This window comes from Aptenodytes patagonicus, chromosome 1, assembly GCF_965638725.1.
Source record: "Aptenodytes patagonicus chromosome 1, bAptPat1.pri.cur, whole genome shotgun sequence".
NCBI classification, from domain to species: Eukaryota; Metazoa; Chordata; class Aves; order Sphenisciformes; family Spheniscidae; genus Aptenodytes; species Aptenodytes patagonicus.
The window spans coordinates 154,720,777-154,733,499 of NC_134949.1; the positions used below are offsets into that span (position 1 = coordinate 154,720,777).

General features: G+C 49.8%; 1 protein-coding gene across 8 annotated transcripts in view; it reads left to right on the forward strand.

Moving 5' to 3' along the window:
• Positions 1 to 5,261: 5,261 nt before the first annotated feature.
• Positions 5,262 to 12,723, forward strand: part of MAP4K4 (mitogen-activated protein kinase kinase kinase kinase 4) — a 163,189-nt gene continuing 155,727 nt past the window's right edge. For 5 of the 8 annotated variants that reach the window (XM_076359713.1, XM_076359744.1, XM_076359728.1 and 2 more), the window contains exons 1-2: positions 5,263 to 5,784; positions 6,152 to 6,217. In XM_076359713.1, the coding sequence (XP_076215828.1) occupies positions 5,728 to 5,784; positions 6,152 to 6,217 (123 nt within the window). In that variant the 5' untranslated portion in view covers positions 5,263 to 5,727. Of the gene's footprint in view, positions 5,785 to 6,151; positions 6,218 to 12,723 lie in introns of all 8 variants that reach the window. The other 3 variants (XM_076359752.1, XM_076359762.1, XM_076359720.1) reach the window with 2 other exon arrangements.

Consider the following 12,723-nt stretch of genomic DNA (forward strand, 5'->3'; position numbering starts at 1 on the left):
AAGCGGCAGGATGTCACCAGTAGCAGTGCATGCACAACTGGGCAACCAGATCTGCAGAAACACGTCCACCTATATGACATTCAGATGCAGCATGTAAGAGCCTGGGTGTGCTGGCAGTGCTCGCACGGAGCAGCCCTCACATGGAGGTGTGAGATAGCGGTGGTGGAAGCAGCAGCGGAGGAGAAGAGCGTAAACTGGAGGAAGGCTGATTGTGTAGCGTGCTTTTGTATGCGATCTGCTCCCAGCACGTGTTGTATTCATCAGCATGAGGAGAACTCATCAGCACAAGGAGAGCAGGCAGTCTTTAAAGCCTCCCAACCTCCCTCTAGTCTTGGGAGCTGTCCTGGTTTCAGCAGGGATAGAGTTAATTTCCTTCCTAGTAGCTGGTACAGTGCTGTGTTTTGGATTTAGTACCAGAATAATGTTGATAACACACCGATGTTTTAGTTGTTGCTAAGTAGTGCTTACACTAGCCAAGGCCTTTTTAGCTTCCCATGCTCTACCGACTGAGAAGGCTGGAGGTGCACAAGAAGCTGGGAGGGGGCACAGCCAAACTGGCCAGAGGGACATTCCATACCATGTGAGGTCATGCTCAGTACATAAACTGGGGAAAGCTGGCCGGGGGGGCCGCTGCTCGGGGACTGGCTGGGCATCGGTCGGCGGGTGGTGAGCAATTGCATTGTGCATCACTTGCTTTGTATATTATTATTATTACATTATTATTATTGTTATCATTATTTTATTTCAATTATTAAACTGTTTTTATCTCAACCCACGAGTTTTTCTCACTTCTACTCCTCCAATTCTCTCCGCCATCCCACTGGGGAGAGGGGGAGTGAGCGAGCAGCTGTGTGGTGCTCAGTTGCCGACTGAGGTTAAACCACGACAGGAGCCCACTTGCAGCAGGAGAGCTGAACTATGCAAAGCCTCACTCAGCCTCGCTCGCTACTCTGTGCTCTGGTATTCCTCCCCCTAGCTTGAGCCTCCCTCGTGGACTTGCCTGGCCAAGATGAGAATCATTTCCCTAAACAGTACAACGGGGCACATGTCTAACACTTCACACTATCAAGAAGGTCAAAATCACTCCCATTTTCCACATAGAGAACGGGAGTGGAGGCAGGAAATGAGATGCCCCAAGGCTAGGGGATGAATCAGTAGCAGAAACAAAATGAAAATTCAGAACTTCCTGTCTCTTTACTCACCTCCTTGAACACTGTTGATGATTAAGCTCTTAAAAAGTTAGTACAGTTGATGACCTCTACATCTCTGGTCAGTGATTAGGGCCCCAGTGTATTAAGTGCGGAAAAGAATAAAACAAAGACGATTTCAAAGAACTGGGGAAAAAAAAAATAGAGGGCAAGGAATTTCTTTTGTGGCCAGAACATAAATGTTGGGTTCCCATTACTCCCACAGTGCCTCTTCCGGTAAGGAAGGAAGTTTCTCTAGTTCTACCCCTACGGGTCCACCGAGAGTTGAAATTGGCTTAAGCCACAGCTTCCAAGAGGTAATGCTATGGTTACGCTTCCTCCCCTGCATGCAGTTTCTGTGCCACCACCCCCCCCCCCCATCAACACAACCACTCAAGCAGGCACTCGATGAACCAGCCCGGGGAACTGATCAATAGTAACATCAAAATTTTTTTTCCTTAGCTTTGCTATGAGTAAGTCCTGGCTCACTGCACAGCTGTACGAACGCTTATGCTGACACAAGGGACGTGGTGCCAGAGGATAGGAACAAATGGCCAGAGAAAGGGAGGCTCAGCCTCCCTCTTTCAGGGATGCTGAAACTGCTCAGGAAACTATAGCTCCTCTGTCCCCTCCGCTGCTGCGGACACAGAGAGCAGGAACGGGTGCAACTCTGCCTGAGGGTGACAGAAAGCAGCACACTGGCCCCACAGCTTTCTCCCGCTTTCTTCTCAAAGAGATGGAGCTGACTCAGATTTTTTGATGCTTGTACTTAGTTTGCCATTAGAAGACACAGTCATTTACTGCTCTGTGTGTAGGGTGACTATCCACAGGGCTGAAATTGCCCTTCCTTGCATTTCATCTGCATTATGATTTTCGATGGCTGTCTCACTTTGTCTCCTTCAGGGGTGCTGGTTTCACTCCGTGAGGAAGAGGTAAAACAGACCGCTCATCTTCTTTCCAGTGGTTTTAGGTTTGGTCTTTTAACCTTTAGACTTTCCAAACTGGGCAAGTACGCTGTGCTGGTGAAGAGCATGATGAACATGTGAACAGAGTGGTTTTGGCCACAGCCAGAGAGACTTCTTCCTCAAGAAAGCAACCCTTTCATCCCTCTGCTTGTGTAGGAAGGAAAAGGAAGGTGAGGCGGTGCGGTGCTTCACCCTGGAAACTAGCAGGAAGCTCTCCTGTGGCATTTACTGCTTTATGAAAGCTATTATTTTCCCTAAAGTTAGGAGATGCACCAGTTTTCAAGGATTCACAATCTTGTCGTTAGCACTTTTGCTTCTTTAGCGGTCTTCTGGTATAATACCAAAACAAACCAAAGAACAAAACTCACTATAAGAAAATATAAGCTCAAAGCAGAGAGGGGACACTATGGTGGAGCCACATCAGAGCTATAATGGTGAAAATGTGTATTTGGGCTCAGAGCCTCAGCTCTAAAAAACTCAGACTGTATTTTTCAAGGGCACGAGAAAGGTGTTACATATTGGGTTTGGAAAACTTGCAGTTCGGAGTTTGGGCTTGAAAATCTTTGCAGCATCCAGAAGTACACAGCAACAGTCTCTGAGGTAGTATTACCACTATGAAAGGGATTGTGGAGTTATAATAGACATGTTCCACAGAAACACCATTTTCATACTCAACAACAGTAAAAAAAGGGAGTATCAGGAGAGGACTGATACTGCCATGATGCTGCATGGGGAACCCATGGTGAACATGGTATGGAAATCCACTCCCCTGTCTTAAAAAAGAAGGCGTTAGAAACAGAAATGGTTCAATGAAGGGCAAGTATGGAATGGCTTCCATTTGTGATATCACTAAAAAGACCAGAACTTGCTAGCTGGCAAAAACTGAGGAGGAACACAACAGAAGTCTATAAAAAAATGAATGGAGAAAATGAATAGGAAATTATTGTTGCCTCTTCCAACACGAGAACCAGCAGGGGGTTCTTGCAAACTAGCAGATGTTGGTTCAAAGCCAACGAACAAAGGTGGTCTTCACACAACCAGCTAGTTCATCTGTGGAACTCCCTGCCAGAGGACACTCTAAGGGCCAGAAGCATGTACGAATCCACAAAGTAAACGGGCAACCTAACAGAAGGAAAAAATTACCAGAGAGTATGAAATGTGGCGACACCAAACACTGCCAAAGAACTCCTTGAGCTGCAGAGAGCTGGGAGGATGCCCCAGGGAAGTTATCACTGGATGGTTGAAGCATCCCTGTGCTCTTCCCTCAGCATTCACCACTGGCTACATCTGGAGACTGGACGCTGGGCTAGACGGGCAATGGGTTTGACCTACCGAGGCTGCTCTTACGCATAGAAAGGCAGCATTAAATAAGCCATGTAATGCAAACCAGGCTGTTGATAATAAATCTTTGTGGAAAGCCACTTTTCAAAACTTATTGTATCTCCAGACCTGATCCTACTACTGTGTGCGTGCACTCAGATGAACCCAGCATCGAGCCCATTTGAAATCATTTGCCTTCATATTACTGTAGGTTCCTGTAAAGAGAAAAACAGTTGGCCGGCCCAGGCCTGAGTTTCCTTTCTTTGTAACTACACTTTAAGTGAAAATGAAGTACGCCATTAAACTGTTATGGTAATTTATCCTTACACTTTCTGCTCAACAGGTTTGTTTTGTTTTAAAAGTATGTTTCTGTGATACTTATAGCTATGTATATGTAATTTTGTGGTTAAAGTAGAAGCGACAGGAAAACCTTGGTTCCCACAGGAAACGTAACTCGACCTCTTGCAAGCAGGTAACATTTTTGCCGTATCAGTGTGATAAAGAGCTTCAATGAGAGACAAATCCTGCCAAGGTTTACACCTGCGTGCAACTGCCTGATGTGACTAGCTCAAGAGAGGTTAATGAGATTATTCTATGTGATTCAGATTCTGCTGGAGGATGCTTCTGGGCGGGAATGGGGCCTGAGACAGTTCTGGCTGTCAGTAAATGAGGTGTTAAAATGCCCCCTCGTGAGTTTGTTGGATCTGGTTCTGGAGGCCAGTATGTGTCTGTGTGTCTGCAGAGGTCTCCGATGGGGCAGGAACGTTTTTCCTGTGGGCTTGGGGGCTCTGGGGGAGAAAAAGAAAATGAGAGATTTTGCCACCACCACCCACCCCACGGGCAGCGGTGTAGCTCCAACCACCCTTGCGCACCTCTTCTATTATTATTTCCAACAGGTGCCTCGCCATACCGGTCGTGACAGTTCACCACTGACCGTGCTGTCCCCCCCTCAAAGGCGCGGCGGGGGCAGCAGGGCGGCTGGCAGCGCCGCGCACACGGGCTCCCCCCCTTGCCCCCGCCGCGGGGCAGAGGCAGGGTGGGCTGCCCGCAGCGGCCAGCCAGGCGGCGCGGCAGAGACACCCCCCCCCTCCCCCCCGAGTCGCGTAGCACCACGGCCTTGCCGCGGACACGCGTGGGCCTCCCCGCCGGCCGGGCCCGGGCGTTGTTCGCGGCGCGGCGGGGGCCGCCCTCGCTCGCCCCCGCCCCGTCGGGGCTATTGTTGGGCGGCGGGCAGCGGCGGTGGGGCTGGCAGGGCTGCCGGGGCCGGTCCCCTGCCCGTCCTCCCTCTCTCTTTCTCTCCACGCGAGTTTACCCAGCAGTGCTTTGGTGCGGGCGCGTTTCCGCCGGTTTTTCCTGTTGGAGAAGGGAAGGGGGAGCTGTTTTCTCTCTCTCTCTCTCCCCGCTCGCAGTATATTTTGTATCCCTTTTCTCCTCCTCCTTCTCCTCCTCCTCCTCCTCCTCCTCCTCCTCCTCCCCGGCTATCTTTGTCTGGCTCGCAGCACCCCGCTCCAGCCCCGCGCCCGTGCCCCGCCGCCGCCGGGACGCGCAGCCCCTGCCCGCCGGTGCCCGGCGCCGTTTCATGCGAGGGCAGCGCCGCGGGGAGGGCTCGGAGGCGGCGGGGGCTTCGCCGCGGCGCTGGGCGTGAGCCCCCCATGCGAGAGCGGGGCCGCGGCTGCCGCTGCCGGCTCCCGGCGTGAGCGCCGCCCCGCCGCCGGCCGGGCCGGGCCGGGCCGAGCCGTGCCGTGCCATGCCCGGGCGCGGGGCGCACCGCGAGGCTGCCAGAGGCTGCCGGCCCCGGCGCCGCTCCTGCCGCCGCCGCCGCGACATGGTGTGAGCCCGCTGCCGCCGGGGACGCGCGGGCACCCACCGACCCACCCATCGACCGACCGACCGACCGACCGGCCGGGGCACCGCCGCCCGCCTCCGGGGATCCAGCCCCGCACCGCACCGCGGGGAGACAGACGGACCGCAGCACCCCCTCTCCTTCCTTCCTCCCTCCTTCCCTTCCTTCACCTCCCTCTCCCCCCTCCTCCTCCTCCCGCCATCCATCTATCTATCCATCATCCCCCCCGCCAACCCCTCCCAATGCTGAAGAGTTTCAACCCGGCGGGGCTGGAGTGAAGAAGGGAAGGGCGGAAGGGAGGCGAGGAGCTCCGCGCAATTCACAGCTGCTTCGGGGAGGGGGGGGCGGCCTCGCTATTATTTAACAGAGAAGAAAAAATAAAAAGGAAAAAAAAAAAGGAAGAGACGGGAAAATGGCGAACGATTCTCCTGCAAAAAGTCTGGTGGATATCGACCTTTCCTCCCTGCGGGTGAGTGCCGGGGCCGGGGCGGCGGGGGCCTCCCCTAGGGCCGGCGCGCCCCTTGCCGGGGCCGGCGGGCCGGCGGGGGTGGGAGCGGCCCGGCCGGAGCCGGAGCCGGAGCCGGGGCCGGGGCGCGGGGGGCCGGCGGCCGCGTGGGGGGAGCCCCGCGGGGGCGGGCGGGGGGAGCGCGGCCCTGGGCTGCTTTTCCTTTGTTTGCATGTATTGGCATGTGCGTGGAAAAACAGGGCGCAACAGCTGCACGCCGCCAGCAGCCGGGCTCGCTGGCTGGGCTCTGCCAGCAGCCATCGCCTGACAAAAATGTAACCCCGCTTCTCTTCTCCCCCCGCCCCCTCTCGCCCCTTCTCCCCCCCCCCAGGACCCCGCTGGGATTTTTGAGCTGGTGGAAGTGGTTGGCAATGGCACGTACGGGCAAGTCTACAAGGTTTGTGGCAGAATTTCTTCTCCTTCTATTATTGTCATTTTTCTAGAGGGTACCCGGTGTCTCTGCCGGGCTGAGCACACGGCTGACGGCGAGCCACCCGCTGTGGCAAGCGGAACAGTTGGGGATGATAAAAATGCTGTCCTTGTCATTGTTGCTGCCCGTGACAAGTTTGTCAGTCTCTTGGCTTCTGCTTTTCCAGAGGGGCACAAATTGCTCCCTCAAGCACCCATCCTGAAATGATGAAATAGTCCTTTATTGTCCTTATTCCCCCCTACGCCCCCCCCCCCGAGAAATGACCAAACCGAGCGGGCACTGTCAGAGTGTGTCCGGGCTATACAAATAGGTCCGTGGGCTTATTCAGAATTGCTGCTGGAAGTCCTCATGGAAGTTACTGCAGCTGCTGCGGTGACTTTAGACAAAGGCATTGGCCTTCATTAAAATTGTCACCCGGTTTCCTTGTTGGAAAACCTTCAAAGTGCTGGAGCTGTCGAGTCGGGGGTGAATGGTACTGCATCCGATCCCGCTGTGCTGTGCTCTGCAATGATGGGGGGGAGCAGAGTGACAATAATAAGCGATCGAAGCAGGGAAGCTTATTTTGTGAAAATCAGAATTCCCAGAATAACCTGTTTGACAAGTGTATGACTTTAAAAAATAGAAATCGGAGAGTGCCCATGTGGGTGTGAAACTAGCCTACTTTTTTTTCCCCCTCCCGTGTGCAGTCAGTGGAACAAACAAATCTCGAGATTGCATGACTTTGCAGTGAGTGCTAGCTACCAGGATGACTAATTATTCACACAGTCTTAACACTTGGCTAAAGACGGGAGGCTCTGGCCTTATATCGTATAGAAATGCAAGGCACATTTGCAGAAGGAAGGAGAGATAACTGAAAGTAACCGAGTATGCCTAGCTGCTTGGTTATTTTTTTTTTTTGCTTATAAACAAGGCAGTATAATTGGTGAGTTTCCCTGATGGCAAGATACTGCTGCTTGCAGCTCCAGTAACTAAATAAAGCACTTCGGTGCCTCTTCTGCAAATGAGACACATGTCAGTTTGTTTTGAGGGCGTGAACCTCAGCCTTCGTGATGGAGAAGCAGTCCGTCTGCGCAGTGTGCGAGTTGCATTTTAAGACTAGAAGTGGAATAACTGGGCTGCTGCTGTTGGCAGAAAGCTGGAAAAAACGATGTGGCTCAAAAGGCCAGAGGAGAGGGGGGAGATGAGTGAGAAGCTGCACTTTGACACCACCTTGACCATTTAATGTTGTTCTGACGTTTTTTTCTGACAAATGACACCATTTAATTTTTTTTCTGTAATCCTTCTGCTCCCAGAGCTTGCATCACCTGAACCCTTCTTACAAAAAAAAAAAAAAAGTAGGGCGTGAATGTGTGACTTGAAACTCTCCTGTTAATTGTTGCAATTTGGTGCATTGTTTCTAGGCTTAGTTGTTAATGCTTTGACTTAATGAGTGAAGTCCTCGGTGGTTTAACAGTCTTGACAATAGAAATTTTAAATTTCATTTTCCTTAAGTATGCTAGAACTCTCCCGGAATAGTTAGCATTAGAAATGAAACTCGGCGCATGCATTTATTGACTTGGAAGAGTGAATGAACACCTGAGGTCTCAGGGCATCGGTGTCACTCTGGTAACAGGGGGAGCAGCGGGCGGCTTCTGTCAGGGCACTAGTTTGGGTGTGTGTCTGATGAGATTTCCCTGCCCTTCCTCGTCGGTTAGACAACGCTGGCAATGTTTCCTCTTGCCTGGTAACGGAGGGCATGGTGGTTTGGGTGCCATGGAATAAAGGAAGTAGGTAAATACTGCTTTGCTACAGAGCCTTTCAGGCAGTAGTGGGTTGACAGGTGTGTAAGTTTGGATTTGCGCTGCTACTTCTTAGGCATTTGTCCACATCGGTGTACATAGTCTTAAAATGTGGACACCTAAGAGGGTTGTACATAAACAAAAGATACCAACACAAAAAACTTCCTTGCTCTGATTAAACCTTGTCTTTCTTCTTAAAAGAATGCAGTTACGTAGAAAAAATCAGTGCAATAGCAGTGCAATAGTATTTAACTTTTCTCAGCCGCTGTTTTGTTAGGAAAAATGCTCCCGGGACACCCGAAGATGAAACTGCGTGTGAATGTTTTCAGGGCTTTCGGAGGAACTGCATAACCGAGGGAAAAACGTGGTTACGCTGTGTTTGCTTGTTGCCTTCCGCTTTCCTCCTGCCCAGCAAGCCCTCCTTGAAATCCCTCTTCTCAAATGGTTTTACTTCCCTTTTAACTGGTCTGTCATCCCAAAGGACTGGTGGCAGGTAGGTTGTCTTTGAGGAGCCATGCCCCGAGATCTCTGGGGCAGCTGCTAGTTTGATGTACTTCCACATTTGTGTGTCGGCATCAGCGATGATGTCACCCGGGTGCGGGGAGCGGGATTGGCTGGCTACCTGCCACTGCGGGGAGGACGGAGGGAGCGGGAGAGGGCATGACGTTATCTCTTTGTCTAGCTCATACACCCCGGCGATGATACCGAAGGTCGTTTGCCTTGCTGGGGAGTCTCCTCTCCAGCGGTGGGAAGGAGACTGCGCCGACCTGTTGAAAAGCAGAAAATAGTCCTGATTTTCTCCTCTTTGCCTTAGCTGAGCTTGCTGGAAATAGCTCAGATCTAGCTAGCTAGCCATATTTCTATAGATAGTTCTACCATAGCTATTTATTTAGCTATATATAGGTATATAGATGTATATAGGTGTGTATACGCGCATGAAGTATGAGGGCAGCCCTTGGTTGTTTGGCACCTAAATGCAAGTGGAGTTACTCCCTGTCACAGAGCAGTGTGGATCCTCCTGGGATTTTATGCGGTTAAATGGGTTGGCTTATGTGGAGCGTACTGTGGGCCTGGGACCTCGGCGGTGAGGTATCAAAAAATACTAGGCTTTCAGCTGCTCCGCTTAAAGTCTGTGGAGTTTACATTATTTTCATCTTCATAAGCTTGCTTATACCTTTCCTTACGATGTAAAGGAGCCTTGCGTTTCAAGAACAGCTTGCTATACAGCGGTGAATCGGGGAAAAAAATGAGCCTGGGGTTCCCCGGCCCTGGGTGCCGAAAAGAAACGGGATGTTTTTGGAAAGTCTTTGTCCAGCGCAGGGGAAGGGGCGGCGGTGGGGGTGGCTTGTTCGTCCTGGGGCAAAGCAGAGCTCCTCCGCTGATCATCTGAAATCCCGGGCAATGAAAGGCCGGTCTGGAAGTTGTTTGCCCTTTAGTAGTTAGTTCAAAATCCGAGAGTGATGGCACTGAAGAAGGAGGGATGCTTTTGCAAGTTGCATCGCTTGTAAGTTAGAAAGCAAAGGGTTAAACGTTGCAAAGTAGAGCGAGCAGAGTTCCCTCCGAGCTGATGCAGAAACGACTGGCCGCAGAATGCCCTGAGTCTGTAGTTTAACACTTTTAAGGAGCCCCACGCCTCTGCTGGAGTTTAGAGAGAGAAATTTCCCTTCAACAGGTTGGTATCAGCTGATGGGAGGAGGCATGTGCGGGCTTGTCCGGAGCAGTGCCCTGCCTGCCCGCAGCAGGCAGAGCTGGCAGAGGAGCACCCCCACCTGGGGCTCAGCGCCCCTAAGCCCTCTTTTCAGCAAATGAGTAGCGATGTACCACCTTTAACTAGTGAGGTGCAAGCAAGGGATGATGTGAACGGCACAGAATTCAGCAGAAAAATGGTGCTAGCCTGTAATTGTGCTTTTTGTGCATGCTGCTGTCTTGTGGGATGGCTGTGCCTCCAGTCTCCTTTCCTCCTGAAGTCAATCCCGCTTTATCAGAGCACTTTGGTGTAACTGGAACTTGTAGCCAGCTTACCAAACGATTAGCTACCCTAAGGACTTTTTTTGATCTTTTGGAAATAGTGAGGAAGCATTTTTAGCATTGCTGCGGTTCGATTTTAGTTTTTCACAAACAGTAGTAAGCTTAATTTGAAGTTTGGCTCGCACAAAATGAAAACACTCCTGAAATTTGCCTCGAGATAAGATTCGAACTGGGTGTTTGCTTCCCTTTTTCTTTTTTAATGCAAAAATGACCTGTGAACTAAAAGCATTGGTTAATATTTTGCACATTTAAAAATCTCTACCATCTGATACTTCATAGAGGCATAAGGCTGATTAATGTCGCTATTGAGACTGAACTGTGTTAACTTGCTCCGTCACTTTCTCTTTGGTTTTTTTTTTGGCGGGTGTGTGTATGTGTTTTTTAAAGACAGCTAACACTTTAAAATAGCTGTTGTGAGTGCGCTGTTAGGTCTCACAGATAGACATCGTAATTCTCTTGCAGCAGCAATGACTGGGGGGAAGGATGTTTTCGTGCGAGTTCTGAGAGCGCACCAGCAAAATGAGAATTAGGGAGGATACTCCTAATTGCCCTCAACTCAGGCTGGTGTGGCTTTCTAAGAGCCTTGTAATAGTTAATTCACAGTGAAGGCTTCTTTTGTTGATTTATGTTGCAGCCTTCCAAAACTGCATGTAAATGATGTGTATTGTCTAACTGCTGGCTCATAAAAGGAAGTGATGTAAGATGTGATCGTTTAAATGCTGATTTGAAAATAAATTAAAACTTGGATAAATGTTTTCCCACGCTGAGGATACTCTATTTTTGTCTTAATGGACTTTCTATCTTACAAGGTGACTGTGTTGGGGGGTAGGAAGAGAAGACAGTGCTTGGTATTCTCTACTAACTCAGCTGAATTTTTTTTTCCCCCCTCTCCCCTTTCTTTCTCTCATTGCTAAAGGGACATCATTGTGGATTCAAATGATTTTGTTAAACTTGAATACAATTCCAGTCTTATCACTATAAAGACAAACTGTACTGAGGATCAGTGAGGTCACTGGCTTTCAGGAACTGGTCCAGACCAGCTCTCTTAAGTATGAACTGCTCTTCTTCCCTTCCTCCTCTGATTTTTTGTGGATTGTGTTGCAAAGGGAGAGTTTGCTGCTGGAGAAATAGGGAAGGACCAGGCAGTGGCTGGAATACTGGCATTTCTCTCGGTCCTGCGCCTAGATGTAGCCCTTAGCATTGTTTGCCCCCCCCGCCCCCGCCATCCTCCCCCAAATTGGCTGAACTTTTTACCAGTTCTCCATCACCCAAATCCTTCTTAATTAAATATACAAAAGCTAGGCAGGTGGCCAGTGGGGATTACTGATATTTATTTTTATTAAAAAAAAAAAAAAAAGAAAAAGAGAAAAGAAAGCAACCTGCCAATTGTGGGTAACCACATGTCCCTCTCGTTCTTCCTCCCCCGGTCCATCTGTCTGTTTGTCAAAACGTCTTTTTTTTATATCTCATCTTAAATCAAATTGCAGGCTCCTGGGGCAGGGACTCCGTATTCCTGGAGTAATTAGAAGAGGACCTGACACGCTGGGATGTGAGTGTGTGCAGGGCTTCGAGGTGATGGATGTAACAAAATACAGCCCAGAGTCTTATGCTGACTCCTAGGAAATTTTTTCAGCTTTCTCTGGGAAGATTTTTCAACTGATGTGGGTAAAATTTCAGTTGAAATAGTCTCATACTCTCCTTGCTTTTTGTGTGTGTGTGCGCTCTCTCCCCATTGGCAATGGTAGGGGTCATTTCCCAAGGCTTGCGAAGGTAGATGGTTTTCCCCATGAAGGTCTCTGCACCTTGCTCCAGGCATGGGGAAGGTGAGCTTTATTCATAAGGCCCAGGACAGGGATTTTTTTTGTTAGTTTAGGGATATTAAAGAAGGGGAGAAAACCAGAAACATACACCTTCCCTTTCCTTGCTTTATTTTTGCTCTCTCCTGGTAATGGAAATTTTGGTGACATACTATCAACTTCCAGGCACCAGAGCCTCGGTGGTAGTGTGCAGAGGTGCTTTTTTTGGCCTCTGTGATGATGGCAGGGCTGCACCTCCCACCCTAGGGGATGATGTAGAGGAATGTCCCCAAAGGGGATTCAGCATCACAAGAGGTGTTCACCCTTTGCATTTCCCTGCCTTCAGCGTATACATTTTTTAGTATAAATTTAGTATAAATTTTGGACTACAATGCTAACTGACTTTTCTCATGTGGTCTAGCATGTGTTTGTGTGTACACGTTATGTTCTAGTCATGTTCTTTTCAAGTGGTACTTGAATCACAAGCGTGATTTCAGTTGGGTAGGTTGTGTACCTACCTTCTCGAGATCTGTTTTCCTTGGAGGAACATGGTATTTTTGTTTTTCCCATATTACATTTCTGACTGTACACTCCGGCTCCGCCAGAAGTATTTCTCCCTCCCTTTGGATGACGTTGATATTTAAGCTCAATAGCATTTACTTGCACAATGTGAGCTCAACTGTAGTCAAAAGTTACAGTAAGATCCTTATCTGCGGCATTATTTTAGGTCCCAGTCCAACTCCCGCTGGAGCTGGTGGAAAGAATTCGACTCGCTTGAACGAGAGGTGGATTTGGGAGGGGATCTCATAGCTTTGCACAAGAGTTTTCTTATCAAATACCTTACGTTTGTAGCATTATGGGTCCCTGATTG